Source organism: Sparus aurata, chromosome 11 (genome assembly GCF_900880675.1).
Source record: "Sparus aurata chromosome 11, fSpaAur1.1, whole genome shotgun sequence".
NCBI classification, from domain to species: Eukaryota; Metazoa; Chordata; class Actinopteri; order Spariformes; family Sparidae; genus Sparus; species Sparus aurata.
The window spans coordinates 12,691,902-12,709,622 of NC_044197.1; the positions used below are offsets into that span (position 1 = coordinate 12,691,902).

Genomic DNA, 17,721 nt, shown 5'->3' on the forward strand with positions numbered 1-17,721 from the left:
GACACTCTGTATGGGTGACCTTCACTTTAGATAAAATTATATTTCTCCATGATGTCTTTACATTTATTCAAGTGTGACCTTTGGGTAGTTTTTACAACAATGCGTTTCATTATGTAACTTCTTTTTTTTTTCTTTTCCAGAAGCTGGAATCTTATTTAATCTCGACTATTTCCTCAAATATCATCGATTAGATTGAATATAGTGTTTAGATCTGGACTTTTCTGTCAAAGTCAGCTACTGGTGGGGTTGCATGATCATGACTGGGTGACATAACACACACTTAGCATATATTATGTAACATGTATATTCTATCAATGCAAATTGTAAAGTGTGATTTTGCTGTTGTGTTTGGTACATGGGAGAATGATCCATCCTCCCTGGCTCTTCCTGAAGTTTTTTCCTTTTTTTAGTTATTTATTTTTTTGTTAGATTTTTTTTTTTTCTCTCAAAATGGCAAGTTTTCCCTCAGTCGAATCGAGGGTCTGAGGACAGTGGATGTCGTTCACTGTACAGACTGTAAAGCCCACTGAGGAGATGTGATTGTGATTTTGTGCTGTATGAATTAAAAAAAAACTGATTTCATTTGATGAGTGACAGAAAATGAAAGCAAGCTTATTTGAACTTTGAGCTCCTCTCTTATAGCCTCGGTGTGTGCTGTGTATGGCTAGAGTCTAAAGTCTGTAAGTAATTCACAGCCCACATATTGATGTGGGGGCCAGTTGTGATATTATTCTATGACTTAAAAGCTACCATGGGTCCGTTTCATTGTGGGTCAGTGGTGGGGTGAGAGTACAAACGCTGCTGCTGACTATTAAAAAAAGGGAAAATGATGTGTCAGGAATTAAAACGGTGCCCTTGTTATCAAACAGTTCCCACGCCGGCTCACTATCGCTCGGGACTGACACACTGCCACACTTTCCCACGCACGCGAGCGCTTGCTGAAAAGCGCGCAGAGGGTGGCGCGCGCACGTCAGCTCACAGGGCACGAGGCGGGCGGACCGCGGGGTGAGGATCATGTGTAGTCCACGCGCCGAAACTAGGTTACAGCAGCAGAGAGCAGGACGGAGCCGAGAGGAGCCGAGCAGCCGCAGCTGAGTTATTACTTCAGAGGTGTTTTACCACGACGGCACGTCTGATCCTGCGCAGAGCCCGCCGAGAGCGACCACGTCTGAAAAAACACGCTCCTATTTATGTTTAAGATCGGCGCTTCTGGAGAAAATAAAAAAAAAAAAAAGGTAGAAAATCCATATGAGGATTTGGTGTTGTGTCAGTTTTCAGCTGCTCCGCTTTGGAGCGAATAAGTGCGCGTCCCTCCCAGTGCTGTCCCTTCACTTCGTTTCCACCTGGAGTTGTACAACTTGAAGAGTTGGCTACACTTCACCGCTGACATGAGAGGTGAGTTGTTGTTTTTATTCATGTTGTTTTATATTGTTTCTGTCTTTTTTTGCAAATTGTCTTATTATTATGTATTTGACTCTCCTGGTGTTTGATAATGACTCCTGAGTGTGATGAGGTACCGCTTTGAGAGCGAAGTCCGAAGTGCGTAGGCTGCAGGCGCGCGCTGGGATAAACACCAGATTGCATCACGAAGAGAAATAGAATTTAAAAAAAAACAAAACAACTCTTTTCTCGATTTATTTAGACTCCGTGTAAACATTAACAGTTCACCTCGGTGATATTAAAAGTTTATTACGCGTTTAGGCTTTTTGTGCGCATGTTGCGGTGTCCTAAAGTGGAATATCTTTTATTTTCAGTCATTCTGGAAATAAAATTCAGTACGAAAATGTCCTAGAATAATGTGTTTGTATTACACTGTAACCTATTTTTTTGTGCAAGTCTTTACTTTTCCTTGTGTTTGAGCTGGATTACTTTGCTTAACCGGCAAGCGACTCTAGTTATGTAAGAAAGAAGGGAGGGAGGGAGGGAGCGAGCGGAGTGATTCAGAGGCTGTCAACCCGCACGAAAATCTGTTGTCAGGGGTTGTTCATGGTAAAAGTAGTCCCTTTTTTCTTGGATTTCTCTCACGTTCCAACCTGTTGTGATTTATTTCACTTCGGTATCACTTTTATATGATGAGTGCACGAGTTTGACAGATTTGCTGTTGGCACTTTTTCTTTTCTTTTTCTTTTTTCCTTATTGCACTTGGTGTTTTTAATGTGCTTGGGAGCACTGATGGTGTGTTTTAACTGCGTTTTTTTTCACCAGTTAGTTCATGAGCCAGCGTGTTTTTGTTTTCAGCGTCAGCACTATGGCGGCCAGTGAGAGAGGGGGTGTCAGAGAGAGAGAGAGGGTGAGGAGGTGCTCCATTGACCTAGTTCTGTCATTGAGGATTACAGCAATGTGTGTGTGTGTGTGTGAGTGTGTGTGAGGGTGGAAGAGCATGGTTTGTCGTCATCACTGATGAAACAACATTGATAATTTAAATCAGTTGTGAGCGCAGAGCGCTCCTCTTTGCAGATACCAACTGAGCCTGATATGAATGCGCCATTGCAAGATGCACGCTGGCTTTTTTCTTTTTTAGAAGATTTTATGCATGAGGTTTATTTCAGCCGTTAGAACTGATGATTGGTTTCGTGGTGCATGGGTGAAGTCAAAGTCATGCACCGCTGTGACAAGCAGGATATGGGCACAGCGAGCCCACATGTAACCACGAAGCACAGCAGGGTTCAGTTAAGCTCAGTTTCCTCTGTCAGCTAAGGTTACTTACATCAACCAGAGTGTGTTACAGTCCAGTCCAGCATGGCTTGTCAATCTGATTTTGAGAACTGCCACATTATTCTCCGACTCATCCCCAGTCTTCAAATGCATAAGCGTATAGATTAAATTGTCCGAGCAGCATGATCGATTGCCATCAACGATGCAGTCGGACTCGTTTGTCTTGGAGTTATTCTTGTAAACGCACAAACAGGTTAGGCAGGTCAGATGCAACATGTTACAATAAACAAACGCCATTAAAGCTGTGTGCGCCTCAGTGCCACTCAGTAAGCCCAGGATCAGAGGTAAAGTGACAGTAAAGAGGAAAGGCCCCCTCTCTGCTCCCCAAGGCCACTGCTGTGCTGAGCTCAGCCCCAGAGCCACTATCTGTTGAGTGTACAGCCTTGGGCAAGTTCACAGTGAGCTACAGTATGTGTCAAGGTGCCCTTTCTCTTTTGACAACTGCATGCTAAGATTCCACTCGCCTCATCTGAAGCTTCAAGTCTCTTGACTTCTGGGCTACAATTCTTTTCTTCAGCACATAAATGTACATAATGATTGCATAAGAATAATATTTTTCTTTAAGTCGATAGCCCATATCACGTCCTCCAAGAGTGCTCAATGATAGGCAATATCCAAACAGACATAAAGAGATTTTAATTCTCGCTGCAGCACAGTCCCTAAATTTGTTCCTTTGGTTCGGAGCAGCATGCTAAATTACACGCTGTGCACTGAATTCCTCAGTCTGGAGGCCCACTTGGGTTCGGGCTGCACAAACAGCATGATCAAGTGAATGTGCTTTATCTCCTCTGATCAATGGTGAGGGATTACAGAGGCACAGAGGGTGAAGCCTGGTGTCTTGGCAGGTGGGGCTTTGTTGTTTAGTGTGTGGATGTAGATTGTTGGAAAAGTGGAAAAAGGTACAAGTATGTAGAATGTTAAACCTTATTCATCAGAAGATTGTTTGCAAGGAATCTGTCAAATCATCCAGTTTGCATGAAATTAATGTTAATAGTGGGATAAAAAAAAAAACCCAAAGGGAAGTACAAAAAGTGAAAAGGGTTTCAAGATCTTCACCTGTTGAGGGTGTGCACAGATGGAAATACTCTACCTCAAGACTTTCAGGCAAGTGTTAATGCTAATTACATTCTGCCAACTGTGTCACGGAAAGATAAAAGAAAATATTTCCCGTCACAAGGGCAGAGAGAACATCTCACAAATGAATTAGAACAAGTATGCAGAGACACGTGTCTCTCATTTGTCTCTCTGCACATAATGTACACCATGACATTGCTGGAAATGTCCCAGTTTTTTTTAATAAAAACACTGTTTCTATTCAAATACTTTCTTATAGCTACAGTTAAGTGCAACAGGTGTACGCTCATACCTATCATTCCACTATCGCAGCATCTGCTGAGTAATTACCCACACACCGTGCATTTCTAAGAGTTTGGGGTGAGTTCTAGGCCATACTGTACTTTCTGCCTCCTATAGGTAGATCAGTGAGGAGAGAAAGCTGTCATTGCTGGGAAGAAGACACGTGGTAGTTGACACCCTGCAGATAGAGAGAATGGCAGACAGAGGACATTAAAAATACAGCCAACTTTGACCATACAAAGCTGCTCTGTTGGTGATCTAACTTTACAGTATGTTGGGCAATACGCAACATATGCCTTTCCTTCCATTGAGGCCCCAGGAGCCCCTCAGAATGTAGGTTAAGTATACAGTATGTCAGGTAAACATAAAGTGCAAGGTAAATAGGACTTTGGACTCTGTTTGATTAGCTGTGATGAGAGGGCAAAGTCTCCCCTGCACAGGTTTACTGCACTGATTAAGAAAAGTGCTGATCGACGGAGACACATCGACACACTGACACAGAAATGACCAGAAATTAGAACAATTGGCAGTTTTGTAGTGTTTTTAAGTTTCTCTGCAATAAGGCCATTAAATATAATACAAATTATGACTCAACTAATTTACAAGCTAGCCTGCAGATACGTTTTATATAAAGGTAGTAAGTCTATCTTAAACAGCTTAAAGTGTCGAACACATTCAGGCATCAAGGATTATAATTTGATTATGGGCTCCAGGGTGTCACTGTTTTGGTCACACTTGCACGACTAGCACAAGATCTACAATACTTCAGTACAAGATCTCAGGTATTCATCTAACCAGGTCAAGTTACATAATTCAAAATATTCAAATGATTGTGCTTAAACATCTTTAGCAGATATTAGTAGCAGTCAAACTCTTTCTGAGACATCAGTATCAGTATCAGTGTTTCTGTGACATCTTGTCTTCACGGAAATGTCCTAAACAAACTCTGATGGGAATAAAGAAACTGTTGTTCAGGCCTGAGCCAGGGTGCAACATACCAGAAAATTCTAATGTGTCTGAGACGGCTCCGTTGGTGCACTGTTACTGACATTGAACATGGTTTACTTCTGTGCCGTGTTGTGACTTATGCAACATTATTTGCCTCCAGATCAGAGCGGCAGAAGGAATCTCTGGGCAGCCAACTGCGCTGGAGTAAAAATAGATTTATGGTCAAGCTCAAACACAGCTGAAATTTCACTCAAATACTTAACATGCTGCAACAAGTTGAGAGCTACTATTAGCTACGTCTGTTCCCCCTGCTGCAGCTTACTGTACTGATGTTTCTGGAAGGACTTCCAGATGTTGCGCAACTTGTAAAACCTCCACTGTGGCGGTTTCAGCCAGTCATCCATCTTTAGTCATTAAACCTTGCATTGTTTAACCTCCAAAACAAAAAGAAGAAGGCCTCCACCCTCTTTTAACTTGTGCCAGATTTGGTTCCACCTTAAAACCTGCAAGAAATCAGGATGTGTTCCTTGTGAGGCTGCTTACCACCACAGGCACCGCCCCCCTTCACTGAATGGGAAACTGTGTCAGTGGAGCAGCTCCTGCTCCCCAATCCTGCCGGTGCCGCTCAGCTGACAGGCAGGTGAGGCGGCGAGTCACAGAGAAAGCCGCCCACTCCGCAGCCAATAGGAGGGGGGAAGGAGGATCGTCACACCGTTGCCAAAGCAACCACCTTTGAATGAGTGTGTTCGTGGAATGCGGCCAGACGGCAGTTATATAACAGGCTGAAGGGTGGGGTGAGGCTCTGGAGGGGGAGCGATAAAGGGAGCAGTTGATTTTTTTTCCACTGGCCTTTATTTATTTATATCTCTCAGATGTGTCAGCCAACAGGGATTCTACCAAACCAGAAACACTGAAATATGTCACCTACACTGCACATACAGCCTCTGTTAAGGGAAATCTTGTGATTTTCAGGTTTAATGTCAGTCACCAGCCTCTTGTGCTTTGCCTCAACATGTGACGCATTTCGGTCCCCACGCACAGTGACTCATGTGATTGGTCCATTTGTGAGAAGTTTATAAGGAGAACAGTGTTGGCTGGTTGGAGCTGCCGCGGCTGCTGCTACTGCTGCTGCGATTTACAGGTTACCTAATAACCTGTGTGACCCAGCAAAAGTGGTTTAGTGATTGTTTGGCACGCCCTGCAGCCAGAGCCAAATCAAAGCTCTCACACAGTCTTCACAGTAAACAGTGTTATAGTTGTTTTGTGGGTTACAATTGTTAAGCCTCGGAGTGTTCAGCCGCACAGCAGTAAGCCTTTTGTTAGCTTGCTAACATTTTGTTCATCTTTGGAGATGGAAAAATGGAGTGAGAGAGAAAGAGAGAGGGGGGGGGGGGAGAGAGAGAGGGAACGAGAGCGCGCGCGAGAGGGAGCTGTGAAACTTTATAACCCCGGGCCTCAGCTAATGCAATTGACCTGCTATTCTGGGCTTGAGGAGGCCCAGCTACTTAGATAAACAACATAATGAAAAGAACAGGCTGTTCCTGGGTAAGAAGGCTCAGGCGTCTACATCACCACAAGGTGTATAATGTATAGCCACCTAGTTTGCTTTGTCAGTCATGTGCTCTTGACGCTTCTCTTGTTTCCTCACACTCCTGCTGCAATCTATTACATAGTCATAGCTAAACTTTGAACTTTTGGCTATCATATAATGTCTTGTGAGACTGCCTGCACTGAGAAATTTCACATGCACGGCGGTTGGCTTTGAATCGATACCGGTGTATATGTTGTCCAATATGTTCCGATAAGAAAACCTTTGTAATGCAGAAATAGATGCTCGGGTTCATTTAAATTTCAATAAAATCCCAGCGAAGTTTATTGTTTAAGTGCACAGATGTCACTTTAGACACCAGTCTCTTCTTCAAGTTACATGTATTTTTCACAGGCGACTGGAGGGATATGTGTGTTGTATTAACTTGTTTGAGTAAGAAGTCAGGGCGTTCTAAAGTAAATACTAAAAATTATTTATAGGCTGCCCACTTCATTTGATTTAACTGAGGTGTTTTATTGACAGTTTCTGCAATCAGTGTGATAGGCCTAAAAAGCAAATGTTGAATGTTCCTGTGACTTGCCTCCATGTCACAATGCTGCTGTATGGTGACCAGGCATGTGTTTACATTGCTGGGTTGGGCTCTCTATATATTCAACCGATTAAAAACGTTTTAACGGACAATCAGACATCTATATGTATGTTGTTAACTTCAGTTTATTTGGTATTTACTTTATCTTTTTTTAACTCCTCACCTCCTGGTTAAAACAGTTTCTACATATTTCATATATTAGACCTATTAATAAATAACCCATCATCATTTTTTAAGGCAGCTGACGATCAATGAATGAATCTGCCTATAATGTGCCTAATAAATCCCAAATAAATATGTTTATCTATATAGCAAATGCATAACAACTGAAATGGATAAAAAATCTCCTCACATGCTGTTTATCATTGACGGGCTGCCAAAATTATCTCTATTCCCTATATCAACATCTTTGAATTAAACAACCCACAGCTCAAAAATAATCACAGACATAAAACAAAGAAAAGCTCCAAATTCTTCCACTGGAGAGACAAGTTTTCCATTTACCTCCCATTTATTGACTAATTGATTGATTGACAATCGTCATTTTATCAGATGCAAGAAATACACAGTGTTGTGTCTGATATATGCCATGACGGCAATTAGTATTAATTAATATGCTTTCCCTGTGTTTTGAGGTACCTAATTAAAAGTGTTTTGCTATTTTGCTGAATTGTTTTCCCCTTTACTCTTTCATCAGCTCAAATAGAGGTGATTCCCTGTAAAATCTGCGGGGACAAATCATCAGGGATCCACTATGGTGTCATCACCTGTGAAGGCTGCAAGGTGAGCTATAACCTCTCCCCTCATCAGTCGTTAGTTACAGTCGTAAAAAACTGAACTTTGAGGTGTTCTTGTCTTATAACCTGTTCTATTCAGTCGAATGAAAGCGTTTAGATGCTCACTGATTCACTTTGTGCTTGTGTCTTTGTTTGTAGGGTTTCTTCCGACGCAGCCAGCAGAACAATGCTATGTACTCCTGCTCCCGACAGAGGAACTGTCTCATTGACCGGACCAACCGTAACCGCTGTCAGCACTGCAGGCTGCAGAAGTGTCTCGCTCTGGGTATGAGCCGTGATGGTGAGTTCAGCTCCCTGATCTATATTTAATTACCTCAAGAGTTTCCACCTCCCACTCTTTGCTTATCACATTGAATGAGTCATTTAATCTTTGTTCCACCAAGACCATACCTTCCTGAATGTTTAATCATCGTCTTTACATCCTCCTGTCGCAGCGGTCAAGTTTGGTCGAATGTCCAAAAAGCAGCGTGACAGCCTGTACGCAGAAGTCCAGAAGCACCAGCAGTCCCAGGAGTGTGCGGGCCTCGGTGCCCGCGAGGAGAACGGCGACATGGCCAACCACGGCTGCACCTACAGAAGAGGCTCCAGCGCTGGGCTCAGCAATCTGGACGACATCAGCACACTGCCAGAGGGTCTGCTTTTCGATTTGCCGCTGACCCCAGAGGATGGGGGTGAAGACTACTGTAACCTAGACATGCTGGGCGGCAGCGCAGGCAGCAGCTCATCCTCTCAGAGTTCACCAGAACAGACCAACTTGGACTTTGTAGACGGCAACCACAACATCAAGCACGAGTACCAGCTGTTGCATGACTCTGGTCTCTTCTCACATGCTATCCTCAACCCGCTGCCCGAGGGCTGCTCCCTGCTTGACATAGGTCAGTATAAATCCGAGCTACCGTATCATGGCTAAATGTCCTAAAAACAACATAGATCTCATCTGCAAACTTTCCCTCTGTTCAGAGCGTATAACTCAGAGTGTGGTGAAGTCCCACGTTGAGACGAGCCAGTACAGCACAGAGGAGCTCAAGAGAATGGCGTGGACCGTGTACAACCCAGAAGAGACACGCTCATACCAGATCAAGGTATGTATGACACAAGAATTTATCTAATGTGGTTTATCTAATGTAGTCAAATGACTTTAAACTGGTTATGAAGTAGTCACAACTTCATACTGATGCATCTGTAAGAGGAGACCATCAGCAAGAAGCCTGGCTGCTTCATCCTAATCATTCTTAATGCCTGCCACCGCGTCCAATCCCTGCAAAATCAGATATACAGATATACAGCCCATCGGAAGAGCCTTTTAGTATTTTATTTTGCAAGCAGAGCTTTGCAATGACCCTTTGACAGTTTGCAAGATAATGACTGTCAGCTGATCTGACTTCCTGACAACACCATAGGCAAAGAGAATCGGCCATCATCTGAATTCCCTCAGGAAGGTTCAGCAAAGGGAGAAGAACGAACTAACAAACTGAAGGACAAGACAAATTGTAAAGATTCTGAAATCAGGGCACAAAAACACAAGTCAATCATGGTTACACATTCAGCAGATAAAGGGAAGTGTAGTATTTCCAAGGATTAAAACTAATCCTGAATTGGCCCTCTTCAAAGGGGCACTAAAACAAGGCTTTCTTTGTTTCACTTTCCTGAAAGTTTTTCTTTCTTTTAACAAAGAAGAATTAAGATCTTTAGGACTTGAGGTGGTCGAATCACAACTGTTTTTGTTATTTTAGTTGCTTCAAGGATCCCAAAAAATCGAATCAGTAATTTGATAATTGTGTTTTCAGTTTGTAACCTTGTACAAAAATCAACAGTGAAGAAGTTTCCCCAAAACAAAGACAAGTGCCGCCTTCTTATCACCATCGTCCAGCCATACAGTGTACATCCAAACATTTTTAATCACACATTTGCCACAAGAGAAGCAGCAATTATTATCAAACGCTAGGTCAGGACGTCTTTTAGCGGTAATCACATCAGTCCTGGATGTCTAAATCAGAGTCGGCAGAGAACAATGCAACTTTTATGACGCCCTCCAGCTGCTGCAGCTCTAATAAAAGCCTCCCCATGTTTTTCTCTTTCAGTCAGCTGAGGTGATGTGGCAACAATGTGCCATTCACATCACCAACGCAATCCAGTATGTGGTGGAGTTTGCCAAGCGCATCACTGGCTTCATGGACCTCTGTCAGAACGATCAGATTATCCTCCTCAAAGCAGGTCAGTACACACACACACACACACATACACACTCTCGCCTGCAGTATGAAATCTATACATAAAACAGTCAGGAGCCTCCAACAAGGCAGCCAGCCTGCTCCATGTGTATGACTCTGCAGACATGTAGCTGTGACACAGACTGTTGCTGTCATATGAACAGTATATTATAGCCTCAAGTAGGAGCTGACTTCACAGAGTTAAAAAAAAAAAATCACATGCGAGCAGTGTGACTTGAAAAGGTGCACGACTGTTCTGCTTCTAAAGAATGGCCGACCTTGTTTCCATCACGCTGGTCGTCATACAGTAAAGTGCCTCAGCATGGAAGTCACGGAGGCCTCAGTGTGACCTATTTCTCATGTACGGAACAGTTGAAAGAGATGGAGGGTTTTCAGTGAGCAGCAAAACAATAAATCAGTCAAAACAAGAGATTAATGGCTTTCAGTGGCAGCTAAGTTTTTTTTCTTTCGTTTTCTCAGATTAAAGTGAAGACTTACAACACCTGTATATTATCTGCTAAACCTGGTCCACACCTTAAAGGGTGGAGAAAAAGATAACACATAACAGATAACAAAATCCATGGAACAACATTACTGTGCCACAATCATTTAAAGCAACCAATGCAAAGATGTTCTGTGTCATGTGTAAACCAAAGGCCTAATGACAATGTGCATAGTCTGCCTTGATCACATTAATCACAGCATCAGTTGCGCTGGTGACTGTTCTCCTTTCATTGATGTTTTCCACATCATTAATGCTAAATTGCCATTATCTCATCATTATCACTGCCAGCTCTAGCTTGGAAAGGAATTAAGTGTTCGGTCATGTGTAGTCGCAGCTAATCACACATAGGACTGGACCCTTCTTTTTTGTGCACATTTATGACCGGGCTCCATATCACAATCAACATTCGCAGGTAGCACTAAGGTTTTGAGCCATACAGAATAATCACCACCACATTACCAAACACTGTAAATCTTAAAAGTTGACTTTATTTGAAGAAAGTCAGGAAAAGGATTACCTCAGGATTACCAAGTGAAGTAGACCATTGCATTTGAATTGTATGATCTAAAACATTTGAACAACTTAAAATTGTTAGTCTACTTTACTTGGTAACTTTAGGGGTAATCGATTTTTTGACTTTTTTTAATGTCAACTTTTAAAATGTACATTGTAGAAAAGCCTTGTTGGATGTCTGCGCTCTTCAAGTGTCCATCTTGTTTCCTTTGTTTCCTTTCCTATATTCTTCTTGGTTCAGTGGCTATTAATGTTTGTATATGCTTCTAATCTTTTTTATCTATGTTTTGTGCATTTGTCCACAGGCTGCTTGGATGTCCTTCTGATCCGTATGTGTCGGGCCTATAACCCCATCAATAACACATTGCTCTTCAATGGAAAGTTTGCCAGCGCTCAGCTCTTCAAAGCGCTCGGTGAGTCAATACACAAGCTCAATGAAACGAGGAAGAGCGGATTTGTTCTGTTTCATCTTTGTCAAGTTATCACCGCCGGTTGTTCTGCTTTTGCTGATAACTTTGTTTTCCTCCTCCTTCACTCCAGGCTGTGACGACCTTGTGAATGCAGTGTTTGACTTGGCTAAGAGCCTGAGCCGTATACAGATGTCTGAGGAGGAGATGGCTCTCTTCAGTGCTGCAGTGCTGCTCTCGCCAGGTGAGATCACATTTCTTTAACTAAATGCGTAAGACAGGCTTGTATGTACCCGCTCGCTGTAGTACTTACACTCATACTGAATTTGTGAATTAAACTCGGTAGAGGCCGCTTCACAGTGTGTCCCACATCATATCCAAAAACCCTACAAGTCAAGGAGAAGAAATGTGTTTGCTGGTACTGTCACAGACTTTAATACACTTCATATTTGCCTATAATCATTGGAAAATTATTACCAACATCTGCAATGCTGCATCTGTGGCAGCAGTACTGCCGCTGACAGGATCTTGGCTTATCCCAGTGTGCGACTCCTTCATAAATGGTAGACTTCCATAATAGCTGCAAACTTTGTATAATTGACTTCACTGATGTACATTTTACGAAGCGTAACATACATTTTTTACAGTCCTCCTTTACAGCCAGACGATGATTTCAGTTCATTTCACTAGAGTCTTAAAATCAGCATACAGAGAGTTCAAACAAAAAACTTGTCACTGCAAAGGCATTTGGCAGCCGTGAAATCGTAAAAACTGCAACAAGAACCGGTTTGAAAGTAGTCCCTGCTGAGAGCTGCATTATGATGCAATGCTAATAAAACTTCAATCTGTGGATATAAGTCTTCATTAGCTGAGTAGCTCTGGTGGTATTCTTCTTCTCTCCATCAATTGCGTTTTACTGTTCAAAGTTAACGTCGCTAAGTGAAACAACAACAGGCTAGCGAACTTCACAATGGAAATGGCAAGATCTGATGATAGATTGTGCAATGAGGCAAGCCTGTGTGGCTCTTTTGCATGAATTTTGCCATTTTAATGCCAAGGAATGCAAACTGTTCCATCAAAACAAGCGTTGCCCCAGATCGTGATTGGTTTGAAGAAATACAAACAAGCTAGAGCATTTTGTCCCTCTCTGCCAGAATACTAATGAGTACAGCCAGACCTTCCTCTGCCACTTATCTCAGACAAGTTGCATGTCTCTACAAACTCATCTTTTATCATGCTGTGAGGCCAGCGGCTGCCTTAATCAGTCTGATAAGCTACAACATGCTTTCAAAAATTGGTCAGCAGTTGTAAAATATAAGAATCTGCCAAAATTAAACAACAAAACACTAGTGCCTTATATGGGAGATAAAACATGAAAGAGCGCCCTATTGGATGCTCTTCAAGTTGGAGAAATCATGGTAAAGTGCCCTCTCTTTAATATCACGCCCCCAGCCAGTGTTGCCAGATATGGCGAGAGAAACAAGCAAGCGGGCCTATGAAAACAAGCCCAAAACAAGCGACTTCTCCGTTCGTGGTAAAAAAAAAAAGAGAGAGAGAGATTATTACACTTTGCACACACACAAATAACACCCTGATTCCAGAAATATCATTGTATTTATTATTGTTTTTATATGTTATGATCCTTTTTTGTTTTAGTTCCAGGACTTCAGAACAATATGACATGCAATACAATAGGAAGAGGAACACTTTAACAACAAGCCCAAAAATTTGCAAACCGTCACTACCAATATTTATAAGCGACTTTACAGAAAAACTAGCCCAAAGTTGTTTATAATAAGCGGACTTGGCAACTGTGCCCCCAGCATACATGTGGTGCCCTTTTTGTTGTATTCACCCCTGCCCCTCAAAAATCCTGAATCAGCCACTGCCACAAAACACATGTAGTGCTCAGCGCGTTTTGTATTATTCTCCAGGGTATTTTGACATTGTAAACCAGATGTAGCTTCATAATTGTAACGTGGCAACAGTAACGACAACATCTTGTCACTGTGATCTCCCTCAGACCGACCCTGGCTGACAGATGTGCAGAAGGTACAGAAGCTGCAAGAGAAAGTCTACGTCGCTCTGCAGCGCTGCTTACAAAAAGAGGGAGCATCAGAAGAGAAGCTGGCGAAGGTACAAATCCTGCTGCATCACAAAAAAAAACCTGATGTTTAATTGATGCTCATTTCCTCTTTTAACTTGTTTCTGCTATTCTGTATCTCCCCTTTAGATGGTGTCCAAGCTTCCCACAATGAAGTCCATCTGCAACCTTCACATCGACAAACTGGAGTTTTTCCGTCTGGTTCACCCTGAGACAGCGTACACCTTTCCACCGCTGTACAGGGAGGTTTTCGGCAGTGAAATCACCTTCCCAGACTCCACAGAGGGCTAACACCTTTTAGCGACAACAGCGTGATTCAAATAGAGACACTGAGGTGTAGGGAGGGGGGAGATGTAAAAATGTGGCAACCAGCTGAGACAAAACCAACCAGCAGCTCAATGACAATCCTGCACGCTACACTTTAGGACACACTCCTCTCACCTCCCGCCCTGCGAGCTAGTCCATTCAGCTTCACCGTAACACTACAGGAACTGCTGCTGGGTACTCAGTGCATGTTACCTCGTTTTTTACGGAGAAATTATTAAAGCGTAGCCTACGTAATTTTTATTCTCAAAAATATTTTTCTATGACGAGACCTTAAATCTCTCATTGTGTCGAATTCCTCTTGAATATAAATCTGACTTAAATCTGACTGTTCTCACAGTTCCTGTAAGCTATTGTTGAATGTACCCCTTTTCCCCTTAACCGCTCAGCACAGCCCTCGGCTTGATATAGAATGTACATACTTAAAGATCCTCAGCCACTTTGTGGAGATTTGCAGTAATGATGCCTGTTTCACTTCTCAGTCTAGCAACAGTTTCATTTACTTTTTTTTTTTTTTTTTTTTTTTTTGGTAGTGCCCACATTTTGCAGTTTTGTGATGTATGAACAAACTGTTTAAAGGGACCATGATCAAACTCACAATCAGACAGGGTTTTACTTTTTTACTTTTCTTTTTTTTACCGTGTGAATTTTTAGCGACAGTGTACACCACCATGCACCTACAAACTCTTGCACACAGAGCACATAACATAGCACTTATCCTGATCTTTGTAGGTATTTTTACCAGCACACTCTCAGACACTGACGTAAGTGAGCTCTTTGATTTTTTTTTTTTTTTATGCAATCAGTGACCTCAGTCCTAATACCTTTTCCCCTTTTTTGGAAATGCCACTTAGAGAGCAAGATTGAGTGAATCACAGCGGTATTGTGAAAGTATTTTTCAGATGTTCCTTTCTCATACAACACATTTATATAACCATTTAAGTTAAGAGCAGTCATCCTGAGTGAGCAGCAGGGTTATGTTGTACTTGTGCTCAGGTCTCTCAAACACACTGCCTGCTGGGGGGTTCTGGGATGGAAAGATTGTTGTTGCTGAAAAGAAAAATCTAGTTGACCATTAGCACTTGTTAGAATCCAAAATGAACTCTTGGAGCAAGATTTTACGGGTTCGTACTCAGACTGCCATCTGTGAAACTGATGTTAAACCAGTCAGGAATGCTAGATACGCCCCCTCCATCCATGCTGTAGATAAGCTGCGTGAACAAGGTGCTGGGCAGCTGCGGGGGGTTGTGCTCTCATGGAGGAGCATCTGGACACGCCCACCCCCCTGCAGAAGAGTGTCATTGTCCCCCAAATCATCCAGCAGCATCTCAACCAGCTGGTCCAGTAATGACTTTTGGAGTAAATGATGTTGAAACGTGACAGTGACTACATGCTTGGATGAGGGGCAAAGACTAGAGAGGGGACAGGTGGGTGATGGTCTTATTTAAGCTCCTTAGAGACATACGTTTGAGGGGATTTACTGCGCCAACTTTCACTGCTTCGGGGGTCAGGCGGCCTGCGCTGTCGCTTGCAGCCGGCCAAGGTGTTCTCATTGGACAGTTCAATCCCATGTTCCTCTTTCCCCCACTCCCTTACTACCTCACCCTCTTCAAACACTACATGGCACAGCAAAGGGTTGTCAGAGCCATCAGCTACCCCCCTGAGTTAGTATTTGCATTTATGCCAGAGAGCTTTTTTTTATTTATAAATTAAAAACTTTGAAGGCCAGTTTTGACTAAAACTGTCACGACAATGTGTGTTATGCTCTTAAAACTGGACAGAAGACAAACTAAAATGCTGGATCTGCTTATACCAAATATGCGTTTTCTGTCATTTGAGAGCCGGTTATGCCTTTGGGTCCAGGAAGCCGTATTTAGATACATATCTTTGTGAGGAAAGGTCTCTGGAGAAACACGTGGGTGTGTCCGGATGAAACCTTTTTCTTCAGGGGGACGGATTCGATTTCTATAAAGAAAAACAAAGTATAGAAGCTACTAGAAACAAGCTAATCAAAGAAAAACTGTTAAGACAATCAAATGATATACTGTTGGAGCTCTATTTAATATGTCAGCCACGTTTTCCTTGCACTGCTGGAATAGTGCTGTTAGCCATACTTTATTTTATCTCACATAGTATGAAGGGGTGTTACCCTTTTTGAGGGGACGTACGACAGTGGCATGGTGGGACTGTGCAATAATGTCTTTCCCATTGTTCTCAGTATGCTGGGCCTTTGTTGCAATCTATTACTTTATAATATTTCACAAGCACTCCAGCACAGTAAACCTCGCAGCACTAGTTTCTACTTAGATTGTAATCAACCAAATATACAGCCAACCACAACAGAGGTCAGCAATCAGCTGCCGTGGCCAGATGACACTTGGAGATTGTAACAAAGTGTAATACTTTGTGCGCCCAGTTCTCGATTGATAGACGTGAGACAAGAGTCAGTGTACTTTCTGCGGGCCTGAATGCTGTCCGGGGGGGCAGCACCGAAGGTCCGCACTTACATTTCTGTTTAGAGTTACTCAGGGAGATAGCTGGGCTCTCTGTCCTACAGTGTCTGCAGTTAGTCTAGCTAAGCAAGACACCTTGCACCGACATAGAAGACCTTAAAACCTTGATCACTGTGTACAGTATACATGTTCTTCTTGTGAATGTTTGATTTCAGAAGTATCAAAGATTTTACCCCTGTCTAATATCATTATTGCAAGACTTTTTTCAGTTTGAGTCATAGATGAATTAGGATGTGAAAAAAATTAAATATGATAAAAAAAAGTATATATATATAAAAGATTGATTATAATCTCTGAATCTTGTGTTGGTTTTGTTGTGATCTTTTGTTTTCTTAATTTTTATCCTTATATGTACTGTTTATTTTTTTTCTCATCAGTTTAGTGTCCTTTTTGTCTTGGAGAGATGTAATTCTATTTTTTTAAAAAGCGTTTTTAAAGATGTCTCCCTAAAAAGTTTCTCTTTTGTCATGATCCTTCTGTTTTATGATATGTTCACTCTATTTTAAGATTATTATTATTAAATCAACATAGATTTTAATAAGAAATAATTTATGATATGTTATGGATATAAAGCCCGAGTGGTTTTATCACAGTGTTATTGCACAATGGTGATACAATATGTGGATTTAAGAATGTAATAAAAGTCTTTTTACAATTAAATGAACAGTTTGTTGTGGTTTTATCTTATATTGTTTAACGGATTGCACCTGAAATGAGCTGTGTAGTACATTTATACCATTTTCATTAAACACAGAGTTTAGTTAACCTTCATCACTGCTGTTCTGCTTTGGTGGGATGATACAGCCTGACAATATATTTAATAAAAATATATCTTAATTTGCCATTTAAAGGGATTTTAACACCTTAATGATACTGTATTTAATGACTAAGGTATTTGCATGAGTACAGTTACTGTGCTTTGCTTCAAAATTAACCGTTAGCTGCCTCAGGTGCCATTCACATAAAGGATTTTATAAAACCATGCTGACATTACACTCATAGATAACACAGTATTTGTGCTATGATTACAGCTGTCCTATATATTTGTCACATTGTCACTCTATTGCCTATTCCGCATGTGTGTTTTAGTTATTCTAGTCCATACACATTAAAGCAGGGGTGAAGAATAACCTGCACCAGGAACATGTAGTGCATTATTACCTTTCATTATACAACAAGTAGTTCCGACCA

At 41.9% G+C, this 17,721-nt stretch overlaps 1 protein-coding gene across 1 annotated transcript; it reads left to right on the top strand.

Annotated features, from left to right (window-relative positions):
* Positions 1-950: 950 nt before the first annotated feature.
* rorca (RAR-related orphan receptor C a) lies at positions 951-17,190 on the top strand. The gene is made up of 10 exons (XM_030433801.1): positions 951-1,395; positions 7,855-7,940; positions 8,093-8,234; positions 8,389-8,829; positions 8,915-9,036; positions 10,036-10,168; positions 11,488-11,595; positions 11,723-11,833; positions 13,613-13,725; positions 13,823-17,190. Exons 1-10 carry the CDS (start codon positions 1,389-1,391, stop codon positions 13,982-13,984), a joined length of 1,425 nt encoding a protein of 474 aa, XP_030289661.1. The 5' UTR covers positions 951-1,388; the 3' UTR covers positions 13,985-17,190.
* Positions 17,191-17,721: the final 531 nt, after the last annotated feature.

Coding starts and splice junctions, on each gene's coding strand:
- rorca (XM_030433801.1), top strand. Junction 11,834..13,612: donor TGCAGTGCTGCTCTCGCCAG/GTGAGATCACAT, acceptor GATCTCCCTCAG/ACCGACCCTGGCTGACAGAT. Junction 13,726..13,822: donor CAGAAGAGAAGCTGGCGAAG/GTACAAATCCTG, acceptor TCTCCCCTTTAG/ATGGTGTCCAAGCTTCCCAC.